The sequence below is a fragment of the Mustela nigripes genome, chromosome 10 (assembly GCF_022355385.1).
Source record: "Mustela nigripes isolate SB6536 chromosome 10, MUSNIG.SB6536, whole genome shotgun sequence".
NCBI lineage: Eukaryota > Metazoa > Chordata > Mammalia > Carnivora > Mustelidae > Mustela > Mustela nigripes.
In genome coordinates, this window is record NC_081566.1 from 65,750,326 (window position 1) to 65,764,407 (window position 14,082).

The 14,082-nt window shown below is 53.3% G+C and overlaps 1 protein-coding gene across 1 annotated transcript; it reads left to right on the plus strand.

Annotated features, from left to right (window-relative positions):
• The first annotated feature begins 1 nt into the window (after position 1).
• Positions 2-5,266, plus strand: RIT1 (Ras like without CAAX 1). Its single transcript, XM_059413722.1, has 6 exons — positions 2-182; positions 369-490; positions 568-624; positions 2,903-2,976; positions 3,413-3,604; positions 4,780-5,266. The coding sequence occupies exons 2-6, from the start codon at positions 388-390 to the stop codon at positions 5,008-5,010; spliced, it is 657 nt and encodes a 218-aa protein (XP_059269705.1). The 5' UTR covers positions 2-182; positions 369-387; the 3' UTR covers positions 5,011-5,266.
• Positions 5,267-14,082: the final 8,816 nt, after the last annotated feature.

Consider the following 14,082-nt stretch of genomic DNA (forward strand, 5'->3'; position numbering starts at 1 on the left):
CGGGGGCGGGAGCGGGGGCGCGCGGAGGGCCCGGGGGCCCCAGGGGCCGCCTCCCGGCCTCCGTGCCGGCGCCCTGGTCTGAGGAGGAGCCCGGAGTGGTTTCGCCGCTTTTGTTTTCCTTCTGGGAACTGCCGTCCCCGCGAGCGCTGTGCGGGGTCGCCGGCCCGACCTCCCGGGGCAAGGTGAGGGGCCGGCGGGTCGGGGGCCGCCGGCCCGGGCGCGCGCTGGGGAGGGGCCCGGGGGCGCCGTGGGTGCGTGCGGGGGGGGGGGCGCCGGGGCCCGGGGGGGCGCCGGGCGGGGCCGGGGGCGCGGGGCGGATCCGGGGCGCGGGGGCGGCCCGGGCGCAGCGCGTCCTTCTGCCCTCGCAGGTGCGCGTCCCGAGGGACCATGGAGCCGGGGCGCCCCGCGGGCAGCGGCTGCGGCAGCCCCGCCGGCCTCTCCCGGGAGTACAAGCTGGTGATGCTGGGCGCCGGCGGCGTGGGCAAGAGCGGTAGGTGCCGGCCCCGCGGGGGGGGCTGGAGCTGGCGCCGAGGCCGCCCCGTGTAACTGTGCTGTCTCGTCCCGAAGCCATGACCATGCAGTTCATCAGCCACCGCTTCCCCGAGGACCACGACCCCACCATCGGTAAGTCCGGGGCTGCGAGCCCCTGCGTGGGCCCGTCCGCGCGGCGGAGCGTCCCGGGGGGGGCCCGTGCGACGTCCGCGGCCCGTGCGACGTCCGTGCGACGCGGCCTCTGCGGACCCTCCTCCCGCGCTGGGGTCGCGGCTGTCGCGGGCCCGGGCTGTCCGGCGCGCGGCGGGGCGGCGTGGGCCGCCGCGGGGCCGCCTGCGCTCCCCGCGCCGAGGGTCCCCGGCCGCAGGACTATGAGTCAGCGGTTGGAGCGCCCACAGAAGGAAGCAGAAGAACAAGTCCGGCCGGCCGGCGCCGACCCGCGGCCCCCGACCCGCGGCCGCGCTGCCCCCGACCCGCGGCCGCGCTGCCCCCGGAGCTCGCGCTCACTGCTCGGGCCGGCGCGTCCCTCCGGAGCGGGGTCTCCGCGGCGCGGGCGGCACGGGGCGCTCCGCGGCTGGCGCGCCCCTCCCGGACCCCCCGCCCTGTGCTGCGGGTTTCTACGCAGACTCAGGACAGCGCTGTCCCCGGCTGTACGGAAGCGGGATTGGTGCCGAGGGTGCGCTCCCGGGATGAGAAGGGAAGCGCACGAGCGGGGAGCCGGCGGGGCCTTGCAGCGCCGGACGCGGGACCCGGGGCCGGTTCTCCAGGGCGGGTTTCCACTGGCCCTGGCCGCTGCGGCTCTGCGGTCCGCGGGGCCCGCGACGTGCTGCGTGGGACGTGCGCGTTGGGGTCCCCGCTAGGTCGGGAGCTCTAGAAAGAGACGCAGATTAGGACTTCAGATGATTTACTTCCAGCCCCACAGAGGTTTTCCCTTTTCTTTAAAGCAAAACTCAGTGTTCTCTGAAAGAGCGAACTGTCTTACGCAGTCGATGTCCCCTGCAGCCGGCCGCCCTTCCGCCACTGGTGCCCGATTCAACAGCGAACACTTCGGTGTCTTGAGTCCCGCTCGCCGCCGGCACTGGAGCGGGCCGGCGCTCGGTGCTGCGCAAAGACGCACTGGCTGGTGTCCGGGGGTCTTACCATTTAGGGTCTTTTCTTCAGGGCGCTTCGTTGCCGACTGGCTGCTAATCCTGAGAAGGAAAACTGCATCGTAGCCAGTACTCGTGCGAGTGCGAGTGCGTGTGCGTGTGCGTGGCACTAGTGTGTGCGTGGTTCTACTGTGTGCGTGGTGCTGTGCACAGGAAGCTGTGCTCATGTCGCTGCAGGTGCTACGCGCTTACGTTTCCTTTCCGATTTCTGCTTATTTATTTTAATGCTGGTCGCAACCCATTAAATTCCCAATTCACTAATCCTAATGGCTCCCGACCCGCGGTTTGAGAAACGCTGCTTTAGTGGACTCTTGATCTTCGAGGAACAGTCATGAGCAGGGGCTCAAGAAAAAATCATCGACGTGCACTGGGGCGTAAACTATGATTACTTGAGTGATGGAAATATTCAGTGGGCTTTTTCTTTTTTAAAATGTCCTTGTTTTTTCCAAGGTTATTATAATAATACACGTAAAGAAATTTCTTTTTAGGTGTGCCTGGGTGGCTCAGTGGCTTAAGCCTCTGTTTTTGGCTCAGGTCATGATCTCAGGGACCTGGGATCATCATGGACCCTGCCCAGCGGGGAGCCTGCTGTTCCCTCTCCCACTCCCCCTGCTGTGTTCCCTCTCTCGCTGTCTTTCTTTCTTTTTTTTTTTTTTTTTAAAGATTTTATTTATTTACTTGACAGAGAGAAATCACAAGTAGATGGAGAGGCAGGCAGAGAGAGAGAGAGGGAAGCAGGCTCCCTGCTGAGCAGAGAGCCCGATGCGGGACTCGATCCCAGGACCCTGAGATCATGACCTGAGCCGAAGGCAGAGGCTTAACCCACTGAGCCACCCAGGCGCCCACTCGCTGTCTTTCTCTTTGTCAGATAATAAAATCTTTAAAGAAAAGAATTTGTTTTTAGCTTAGAATTGTAAATTTAAATTATGAGTGAGTAAACTTATGTTGTCACTTAGGTGAAAAATACAAAACAACTCCGTTGAAGACCCAGGGTACATATCTCAATGGATTGAGTGTGATTCCTGAGAAAACCTGGGCATTCAAAGTACTTGTGTGTAACCTACTTCTCTATAAGATGAATTTTAAAATAAGGTTGCAGGGTGCCAGGCTGGCTCAGTGGATAGAGCATTTGACTCTTGATTTTTGGGGTCCTGAGTTTAAGCCCCATGTTGGGCTTAGAGACTACTCAAAAAAAGAAAAAATAAAAGATTGGATATTCCTATGTTCATGGGTTTATAGTACACCTTTCTTCCCTCCTATAGAAGATGCTTATAAAATCCGGATTCGTATTGATGATGAGCCTGCCAACTTGGACATTTTGGATACAGCTGGACAGGTATTACATCTCCGAATGCTGTGTGTAAAGGTGTTTTCATTTGAGGGCGCCTGGGTGGCTCAGTGGGTTAAGCGTCTGCCTTTGGCTCAGGTTATGATCTTAGGGTCCTGGGATCGAGCCCCGCTTCGGGCTTTCTGCTTGGCAGGAAGCCTGCTTCTCCCTCTCCCACTCCCCCTGCTTGTGCTCCCTTTCTCTCTGTGTCTCTATCTGTCAAATAAAGAAATCTCTAAAAAAAGAAAAAGGTGTTTTCACTCTACGGGGGGTGGGGGAGGCTTACGTAGAGAAGATCACCAGTGTATCTCTCTTAATTTTTCATGCCCTCTGACTCAGGATAGCAGGTAATTGATACATGTCTCTTCTTTGCTCTGAAACCCTAGCTAACCTGTGTGCAGCTCTAGGTTTTTTTCATTACATTAATGACCCTGTTCTCCTGCAGGCAGAGTTCACAGCCATGCGGGATCAGTATATGCGGGCAGGAGAAGGGTTCATCATCTGTTACTCCATCACCGATCGTCGAAGTTTTCATGAGGTTCGGGAGTTTAAGCAGCTTATCTACAGAGTTCGACGCACTGATGATACCCCTGTGGTCCTTGTAGGAAACAAGTCTGACCTAAAGCAGCTAAGACAGGTGAGGCGAGAGCAGATATGTGTCTGGTCTCAGATTTCACTGTATATAGATTCCTTTGCTTTAAAATAAAAATGTGAAATTAACTTCTAACCTTAAAAATTTTTCTAAGTCTACTGATTTGCAATTAACTTGGATAAAATCTGGATGTTAGAAATCAGTTTACAGGAGAAAATCCACAGGAAGGTAATCAGACAACAAATGGAGTTCATATTACATAAAGGCTCATGGAACATTCAGTTCCTAAAACCTCAGAAAGTGATTGGTTGGTGAATCCGTGTTGTGGCATGATGATTGTGGATGTGCTCCCTGATGGCGGGCACCCTGGAGGGGAGAGTAAGAGAAATCGTAGAGGATTCTAGAGGAAGCCAGACTGTTCAGATTGGCAGCAGTGTTTAGAATCTGGCTGTTTGGTGTAGAGTTGAGGGAATGGTGGACAGCCATATCGGGACCAGTGGTGGTCCTGCTACTGGTAGAAGCTGTGGAGTGGGTACAGACTTTTTGGAAGTAGTTTGACAATAGATAAGTTCACAGTGCTGCTCAATTAATGCCTGTTGGGAAAATCTCTCTAGGAATTCATATATAAAACATTCATTGCTGGGCTGCTTTTGGTAGCAAAAGTCAGAAAAAGGGTTCAGACTTAGGAGAAATGGTATATCCCTAATTGAATATATCGACTTTGGATTTCTTTTAGAGTTTAAGAAAATTAAAAATTACATACTTCCTATCTGTAACTACTTCCTGTTCCAAAAAGTTATGTTTTATTTTATAATTTTTTAAAGATTTTACTTATTTATTTGACAGACAGCGAGAGAGGGAGCACAAGCAGGGGGAGTTGGGGAAGGAGAAGCAGACTTCCCGATGAACAGGAGCCTGGTGCGGAACTCGATCCCAGGACCCTGGGATCATGACCTGAGCCGAAGGGAGACGCTTAATGACTGAGTCACTCGGGGTGCTCCAAAAAAGTTATCCTTAAAATGGATCAGAAATAGAATCACTTTTAGGGAGAGGAGAAGGAAGCTGGATTCCGCCTCCCACCTGAGCTCTGCTCGGACACCTCCGGAGTTGAGGAGCTCTCTTTGTGTTCAGATAGCCCCTTCACTTTTCACTTTTCGGGGCAGTTGTGATTATTTTCTCTGGTTTCCACTGTACATTTTCCCATGTTTACTTTTTTAAAGGTCACCAAGGAAGAAGGATTGGCTCTAGCCCGAGAATTCAGCTGTCCCTTTTTTGAGACGTCCGCTGCGTACCGCTACTACATCGATGATGTATTTCATGCCCTCGTCCGGGAGATACGCAGGAAAGAAAAGGAGGCAGTGCTGGCCATGGAGAAAAAATCTAAACCCAAAGCCAGTGTATGGAAGCGGCTGAAATCACCCTTCCGGAAGAAGAAGGACTCCGTGACTTGAAGGGAAGATGCGCACGTTCACCTGTGAACCGCAGGGTTTACTCCGCGCGACCCCGTGGCCTGCACGAGTGAGCTTGGTGCTCGCTCCTTCTCCTGTCATGACCGTTCCTCTAAATGTAACTGACGAAGGGGGTCTGCCCAGTGGGAGTTTCCAGCGACGTGGTGTTTAGAATACTGTCTTTTAGCTAATTCTGATTTATTAACCCAGCAGAGCACTGTCTACTTGTAAATTGTCACATTAGAATTTGATCTACCAACGTTTCGGGTTTTGTTCCTGATATTAGTTAGTGTCGATGTTTCCGCCCTGGGGGAGTCTCTACACTGTGTGTGCGGCGAAGCGCACACGAGGCGTTTTTGCCATGGGCTACTCTGTGTCTGTTTCAGCTTGGGCTCCCAGACCTTTCCAGGGAAGGGCCTTGCTTCTCCTCACCGGTGCTTCCCGGACACACAGCGAAAACCACGGAGACCAGGTTCAGGGTGTCGCTGTGGAACTGCTTCCTGTTGCAGATGAGGGGCTGAAGAGATCAGGGACACCAGGCTGCAGAGAGGGGCGGGCGGGACTCCTCTAGGGAGAGGTGGTGGCGGGACCATGTTCGCAGTACAAGCCTGGCTGTCCCAGGGAGTGCAGGTTCCACCCAAACGCACGGAGGTGAGGACAAGCAGAAGCGAGTGGAACCTGTGAAGATTTCTTCTGTGAAGTTACTTTGTTCTTCCTTTCAGAATTTAGCCCTTCCTTAGTGTCCGAGGCATCGGCTTTGGGAACCATTGCTGGATCACTGAACTCTCACACCCTTGGTTGGGGCAGCCATGGCCTCGGGCAGGCGGATTGGCTCCCCCAGAGAGGTGCGCACCGGTCTGTGACCTGAGTGCCTCCCAGCGCTTCCCTGTACTCTCCTGCTGAGGAGGCCTTACAGAACGATTTCTCGGTCCTTCGTCGACCAACTTCATTGTCCGTAGGGAAGCGACATCAGGAGTTAGAGTAAAGCCATGTACGTGCCTCAGCAGACCATCACTAGACTCCATGCTCGGAGAAGCCTGGGGCGTCTCTGTGCTGAGAGCCAGGTGTGAAGCTCTCGAATTCCTGTGTGTGGAGTTTCTCACTGCAGATTTCTGAACAGGGACCTTGGGGAGTTCACCGCACAGTGTCTGAGCCTCGACAAAACTTACCCTCAGAGAATGCCCCCTTGATGGTTGTGCGTGGCTGGGAAACTAGTGTCCTGGGAAGGAACAACTGTGTGGGTGGTGAGTTCTGTCTGTAGAATCAGGATTCTTTCGCTGTCTGGACTTAGCGGCGTGTGGGGGCGATGTGCAGACTGGACATTAAGTGTCCCGGACAAGTTTGTGACCATCTTAACCCTGAAGAATGTGGCCGTGGCCTCTCAGCACACACCTCGGCTCACTGCTTTCCATTGCACAGGGGCGCGGAAGGACAGGGTCATCGTGGTTTTTTCCTCCTATTCAAGGTGATGTCTGTTCCAGGTTTAAAGAGAGGTGGTGGTTGCAACTTTTTTAGCAAGGTCATGGTCCTTTTTGAAACCAGATCAATCGTGTTTTATGGTAGTCGGGCCATCTAGTCGTGAGACCCAGGATTTGAACCTATGCAGGACAGAAATCTGATAGGAACCCCAGCACTTTAGAGATGTGTGACAGTAGAAAAGAAATGCAGTGCAATTTTATTTTAACAGTATTTCACCACATTTAAGTTAGCTTAAAGCCTTTTACTCATAATGTCTGAACTTCTCATTACTAATGACCGAGGGAATTGTAATTGGCATCCGGCAAGAACTGGACAGCTGTATGGTTGTTGAGGGCATTCAGGGCAGCAGAGAACATTGCCGGAAAGATCTATAAGACAGGAGGGAATTTGTACTGTGTATGAGAAAAGTAACAAATTTGTGTTTTTAAGAGTCAGGGTCCTATATTTGAATGGTCATTGGATTAAAAGCCCTTTAGTATTGAGAATTCTGTTAATGGTGCTAAATAGTTTGAGGGGGGAAGATGTGTGTAGGTAACAGTTGTCTTCTTAGTGACCATAGTGTGTTTAACTTACAAGCTCTGAAGTGTCAGGTTTATCTGGTCGAGGGCATTAAGATCAATTACTGCCTGGACCGTAGGAGAGAGAAACGTTCAGGGACACATTTGAAAACTGGGACTGTCGGTGCCTGTGCCTGATTGTTAAGTTAGAAAATTTAGATGCTCATTTCTAGAACGAATGGTTAGATTTCAGGAGGGGACATGGTTAACTTGATCTTTTAGCAGGAGTTGGTCTACTGTGATGTTTGGGGGCGGGAGGAGGAAGAGCCGTCTTTCCCTTCTGGGCGTGTACGTGAAGACCGCTGATGTGACGCAATACAGAACTTTCAAACAACTTGTTGGGCTTCTCCTTTACTTACCTGTGTGTGGGTGGAAATGCTTGGAATCAGTGCACAGAGGTCATCTTAAAACTGAATGCCATGAGATTTTATGTTCTGGAAAATACGGATTCAAAAACGCGAGCGCCCACCACGTGCAGAACACCTGCGTCGAGTGCGAGGGTGTGTGCCAGGGGGCGCCCCTCGTTCAGACAGAGGCTCTGCGTCCCGGGCCGGCGGGCAGGCTGCTGGAGTCCCGTGAGAGCGGGAGCGGGGTCCCACCGCTCCGGGGCTGGACTCCGGTTCCGCACCGCAGGCTCCGTTCCCTCTCCTGGCTCCGGCAGCCCGGACGCTTGGGGGGCCCTGGAGTTTGGCCAGGCAGAGGGAACTGCCGCGGCCCGGGTGGGTGCGGGGCGGGAGGGGGCTGGGCCGCTGCCTGAGCAGGCCTGCTGAGACCCCAGCGTGCGCCGAGAAGTGGGGAGACAGGAAACATGTCGGAGATGACATGTTTGCCACCTGATGGAGCTGTTTGAAGCGCGGAAAGTGAATGTGAGACTTCGTGTCGCTGCTCAATGTGCAGGTCAGCGCTTCTGTCTCAGCTACCGAGATGGGCACCGGCGTTTGGGAAGGGGACTTCAGGTGGACATGAAAGTGATGTGTTTGCGTGTCATCGTTCCCCGTGTGGGGCAGGTCAGCAGCGACCCGCGGGTCCGCCCCTGAATCGGGTGGTGGAGGGCGGCGTTCCCTGGCCTCAGCCCGTTGGGGAGGTGCGGATTCCATCAGTGTCCACGGCCGCCGCTGTGCGCCAGCGGGGCTGGGCCTCGGACGCGTGGACAGTGTCCCTGCCCTAGAGCTTTGACAGACTCGGCATAAACAGCTGGAGGTTGACGTGTCAGAGGACCTGCTTCCGACCGGGGACGCTACAGGACTTCAGAGAAGGGAGGACCCTGGAGGGCTGGGTCCGGCGGGCGATGAGCACTAACGGGAGAGCAGGCAGGTCAAGGAAACACCGAATTTAACCCACACCGAATAATAGAGAAGTTCCACGTGAGCTGGTTTCTGAAGTTTCTCCTCACTTCCAGTGTTCATTGCTTATTTTCTTAAAGAAAAATTACATGAATTTAGGAAACTCCTGACAATCGGTAGCATTGCTAGGAGTCCGTGTCACCTGGATGAGCACTTGGCTTCAGAAGACGCTTTGGTACTGAAAACGGATTTGCAGCCCTCTCGGGGTGATTCTGCTTCAACTTGAAGTTTGTAACCGGGTACCTGGGGACCTCAGTGGATTGAGCGTCCGATCCTTGGTCTGGGCTCGGGTCATGATCTCGGGTGCGGACGGGGTCCCCGTTGGGCACTGTGCTCAGCAGGGAGTCTGCTTGGGATTCCCGCCCTCGGCTGCGGCCTCGCTGCTCAAGCACACCGCACTCTCTAAGCTAGAATACAATCTTTATTTTATTATTATTCTTTTTAATAATTTTTTAAAAAGACTTTATTTATGTGACAGAGATCACAGGTAGGCAGAGAAACAAGCAGAGAGAGAGGAGGAAGCAGGTTCTCACTCAGCAGAGAGCCCGATGCAGGGCTCGATCCCAGGACCCTGGGATCATGACCTGAGCCGAAGGCAGAGGCTTTAACCCGGGGAGCCACCCAGGTGCCCCTAGAATACAGTCTTTAAAGGATGTGCTCGAACTGTGTTCCTGAGTTTGTCCGCTCGGCTGGAACTGAAACTTGGGGCCTAGCCTCACAGGGAAGTAGTAGGAGGCCTGAGTTCTCTCATGAAGGTCCACCCTGACCTCACCTACCTCTGACTGCTTTTGCTGCCCAAGTTAATTTTGTCTTTCTCTTCTTCCCGCTAAGAACTGTGTTAAGTAATTAGGTACAGCGTGAATTAGAATAACTGAGAAAATAGGGTATTTGTATTTTACTCAGTCTTGGACAGGTTTTTCTCTGTGGAAGCTGGAAGCAGAGTGTTGTTGTTCTTCCTTGGTTTGCCAGTTCCCCGGGGCTCGGTGCTAAGCCCTTCCCGTGTGCCCGGGTTGTACCCGCATTGTGGAGAGAGCGAGGGCCACCTCAGCTCCCGTCTGCAGAAAGCACCTTGTTCTTCGACAAGCAGAGTGGGCTTGCTGCTTGTCTGCTGCATAGGACCAAGCATGGTCTGGAAAGCAGGATGGATTTTATTTTATTTTTTTTTTTTTTTTTAAAGATTTTATTTATTTATTTGACAGAGAGAGATCACAAGTCGGTGGAGAGTCAGGCAGAGAGAGAGAGAGAGAGAGAGAGAGAGAGAGAAGCAGGCTCCCGCTGAGCAAAGAGCCCGATGCGGGGCTCGATCCCAGGACACTGAGATCCTGACCTGAGCCGAAGGCAGCGGCTTAATCCACTGAGCCACCCAGGTGCCCCCAGGATGGATTTTAGATTTTAGGAAGATGCAGCTGGACAGCATAGGTGAGTCAGGCTGTGCTTGGAGCCTTGCAGACCTGTTTCCCATCACCATCCAGATGGTTGGAGCTGCGCCGGGACTAGCTTCTTTAGGCTGACCTGAGTCCGGATGGAACCAAAGACTCCCGGCACGTGGTTTCTGCTCCCAGGGGTGTACGATGGATCGGGAGGCAGGGCGGTTCATATGCAGCAAAAACCGTGTTACATCGACTAATTAAAATACAGAAGGATTTGGATTAAGTTAGTAGGTAGAATTAGGCCGTGAAGATTCTCTGTAAGCGGAGATGCGAGCATCCTGTGCAGGACTGGAGAGTGGGAGAGTCAGGATGGTCCTGGGGTACGCAGGATGAGCACGGAGAAGCCTGCTGTGCCTCAGAGCACGCCGCAGGACACCCACGGGGCCCGGCTGGGAGCTCGGGAAGCCCTGAGAGCTGGTCTGAAGTGTGCACGGCTCCCGAGGGCCTGTCTGCTCTCGGGATCAGAAACGGCCGAGAGCGGTTCTGGGCTTTTTCCTGCCTTATCCTCTGGAGATTCTGATGGGATGGATTCTGATAGGATCCAGGAATCTAACCGAATCCCAGCGGATCGTGATGGCAGCCGTGCTGCCTTGAGTGAGCCAGATGCTGAGGGCCCTGCACGGCTTCAGAGGGCGGTGTGGAGCGGTGACAGGGGGCGGTCACCGGTGTGGAAACAGTAGAGGCTCTGCCGGAGCGGCATGTGGCGGCACTGAGGGTAAGCGGGAGGAAGGTGCAGGTCGAAACCAGGGCTGTGCTGGGGTACAAGCAAGAAAAACAAGCTACCTTGTTAGGAAGGAGACCCCGGATGCACAAAGGGCTGCTACGTCTTAAATGTTTGGGGGGCGCTGGGATTTCTTTTCTTTTGTTTTTTTTTTAAAGATTTTATTTATTCATTTGACAGAGATCACAAGCAGGCTGAGAGGCAGAGAGAGAGAGAGAGAGAGAGAGAGAAGCAGGCTCCCCACTGAGCAGAGAGCCCAGTGTGGGGCTTGATCCCAGGACCCTGGGATCATGACCTGAGCCGAAGGCAGAGGCTTAATCCACTGAGCCACCCGGGCGCCTTTTTCTTTTTTTAAGGATTTTATTTATTTGATAGAGATCACAAGTAGCAGAGAGATGGGGAAGCAGGCTCCTTGCCCAGCAGAGAGCCTGATGCGGGGCTTGATTTCTGGACCCTGAGATCACAATCTGAGCCAAAGGCAGAGGCTTAACCCGCTGAGCCACCCAGGCGCCCCAGATGCTGAAATTTCTAATCGACTTTTAAACACGAGTTAGCATCGAGATGGAATTACTGAAATATTTTAGCTTTGTCTATCGTTGTTGCTTAAGAACTCAGCACATGCGATCTACCATTAAGTCACCCAGTTTTTTTAACAAAAGCTGCTGGGGCGGGGACGTGTCATTTCCTGCCCTTCCCAGAGCTGGTTATTGCTAATTTTACTGCAGTTTGTTCTGAGCCAGGAGAAACCCTCTGGCTTCATAACTCCCGCCGGCCGTCAGATGCTTTCCCCAGTTTCCTTACACACCAGTACTCGACAGGAAGGTGAGTTCACACACGTGCTCAGGTAGGTGTACTCCAGAACAAAGTCTCTGCGGGCCAGGAGGGCGCACGGGCACCTCCAGGTTAGTCTCACCCAAACCCTGTGGCCACTGTCGGTGTCATATCCCCAGACAGCCTCGAGCTTCTGTGGCCTGGTGCAGCTCAGACACACCCACCACGGCCGACACCCAACAACTAACAAAAACAAGATTCCACTCAACCCCAGACTTCTTTGGAAACTCCAACTCAGTAATAAGTAGGAAGAGGCACAGATGTTTTGTGTTTGCCTTAGATCTGCTTCCTAGGCAGTTTTTGTCCCTTGGCTGTCTTCCTTCATTCCGCAAACCTTTATTGTGTGCCTGCTGGATGCCAGGCGTCTGTCGGACGGCGGGAATTCTGCCGTGTGAATAACTACAAGAGTGCAGGTCTTGGCTCTGTTCTGTTCTGCAGGGACCTCTGGTTTTTTGTTTGAGTAGGCTCCACACCCAACGTGGGGACTTGAACTACAACCCTGAGATCAAGAGCTGCGTGCCTACTAAGCCAGCCAGGTGCCCTAGTCACCTCTGCTTCTGAGGTGCACAGTCTGATGTCGGATGTGCGGGCTGAGTGCTGGAGAACAGGGCTGGGAGTAAGAGGACGTGTAGGGGTTCCGCTCCTTGGTGAACAGTGTCAGCTTGGAGACATGCTAGACAGGAGACTGGTTTGCTGTGAGCGAATGTCAGTCGTGAAAATGGCCAGTTTTGGGAGCCTGTAACTCTTAATCTCAGGGTTTTGAGTTCCAGCCCTGCGTCGTGTAGAGAGATGACTTAAATAAACTTAAAAAAAAAAAAGTTCTCAGCTTTCTGAAAAATTATGCTCTATCGCTAAACTGATTTGCTCTTGAATCATTTGTTGTTGTTGTTTTTTTTAAAATATTTTTATTTATTTATTTGAGAGACAGTGAGAGAGAGCATGAGAGGCGAGAAGGTCAGAGAGAAGCAGACTCCCCATGGAGCTGGGAGCCCGATGCGGGACTCGATCCCGGGACTCCGGGACCATGACCTGAGCCAAAGGCGGTTGCTTAACCCACTGAGCCGCCCAGGTGCCCGAATCATTTGTTTTTTAAGATTTTGTCTAGGGGGCGCCTGGGCGGCTCAGTGGGTTAAGCCTCTGCCTTCGGCTCTGGTCATGATCTCAGGGTCCTGGGATTGAGCCCTGCATCGGGCTCTCTGCTCGGCAGGGAGCCTGCTTCCCCCTCTCTCTCTGTCTGCTTCTGATCTGTCTGTCAAAATAATAAATACAATCTTTAAAAAAAAAAAAAAAAAAAGATTTTATCTGGGATGCCTGGGTGGCTCGTTAGGTGTCTGCCTTCGGCTCAGGTCATGATCCCAGGATCCTGGGATGGAGCCCCGCATCAGGCTGCCTGCTGGGCGGGGAGCCTGCTTCTCCCTCTCCCACTCCCCCTGCTTGTGTTCCCTCTTTCGCTGTCTGTCTCTCTCTGCCAAATAAATAAACCTTAAAAAAAACAAAGATTTTATTTATTGGACACCTGACAGGTGAGCCCCCCAGGCGCCCTGCTCTCGAACCATTTGAAGAGGACCGAAGTGCGAGGCTGTTTGTCTTGTCAAACCACAAGGTGCGGGAGGTGCATGAGGGCCACGGCTCTTCTCTGAGAGTCTGTGACAGAAGACCAAGTGCTGAAGGAGGGGAACGTGTGGTCCCCGCTTGCTGCCCGCCCAGCACCCATTCCTCCTTCCACCGGAAGTGACATTTCCTTCAAGAAGCCCCGAGTTTCCCACCGCCAGGTCCAGGGCGGTCCGAGCGATGGGCTCCGCAGTGACCACGTGGCCACTCCAAAATGGGAGAGAGCCGAGGAGAGACCCGCTAGAGGCGTCTGGGGGATGCCCTCGGGGGGCGGCCCTGGGCAATCTCTTCTTTTGCTCTGGGAGTCGTCCTACAAACGCCACCAAGCCGTCAGGGTTAAGCGGACACTGCGTGTCAGTGTGGGCCCCCAGGAAGCGCCCGGGGCCCTTGCGGGATTAGTGGCCTTTTGCCAGAGTTGCCTGAAAGCTGGCCGCACCCGTGGACTTGCATTTGGGTAAACTGGTGTGTGTTCCTGGCGTTTAAACCAATTCAAATTGGGTTTCCTGTTAACCATAGACAAAAGCATCCTGAGTGCCAAGATACTCTCATTATTGTTGTGTGACTGTATTGTTTTTTTTCGGATTTGCCACCTAGGGAAAAAGCAGCGTGCAGACTGACCTGCGCGCCACGTCCGCGACGTCTATGAGCTCGCAGATGCCAAGACTCGCTGGGGGCGGTGAGGTTTGCCCCGAGATGGGCGTGCTTTCTGGCTTCTGTGAACTTACCTTATTTTACATGTTTTCTACAGGATCAGGCAGTGTGATGCAGCGGGGAACAAACGCATAGGAAGTAAGACTAGGAGACAGAAGGTTGGGAAGGTTCTGGAATCACAACTAATTTTTTTTCCTTTTCTCTATTTTCCAATTTTGTATAATATTTTTATTATATTACTTTGTCATTTAAAAGTTTTTTAATTCTTTCACTGAAACTTTAAAAGAGTAGGGGCTTCCTTTCCTGCTCCCAGAAGGGAACCACATACACGCAGGGAGAGTGATTTCCATAGGACAGAAGGCAGGAAAAGTCACGGTTCCAGGCTTCAGGAGTGCAGGGGTCCTCCGAGCACCCCGGGACGTGCCCCCGCAGGGTGTGTGAGCCCCGAGCAC

Excerpts from the sequence above, each read along its gene's own strand:
- RIT1 (XM_059413722.1), top strand. The coding sequence starts at position 388 with ATGGAGCCGGGGCGCCCCGCGGGCAGCGGCTGCGGCAGCCCCGCCGGC. Across the intron at positions 491-567 it reads CGGCGGCGTGGGCAAGAGCG|CCATGACCATGCAGTTCATC; the intron begins GTAGGTGCCGGC and ends CTCGTCCCGAAG. Across the intron at positions 3,605-4,779 it reads ACCTAAAGCAGCTAAGACAG|GTCACCAAGGAAGAAGGATT; the intron begins GTGAGGCGAGAG and ends ACTTTTTTAAAG.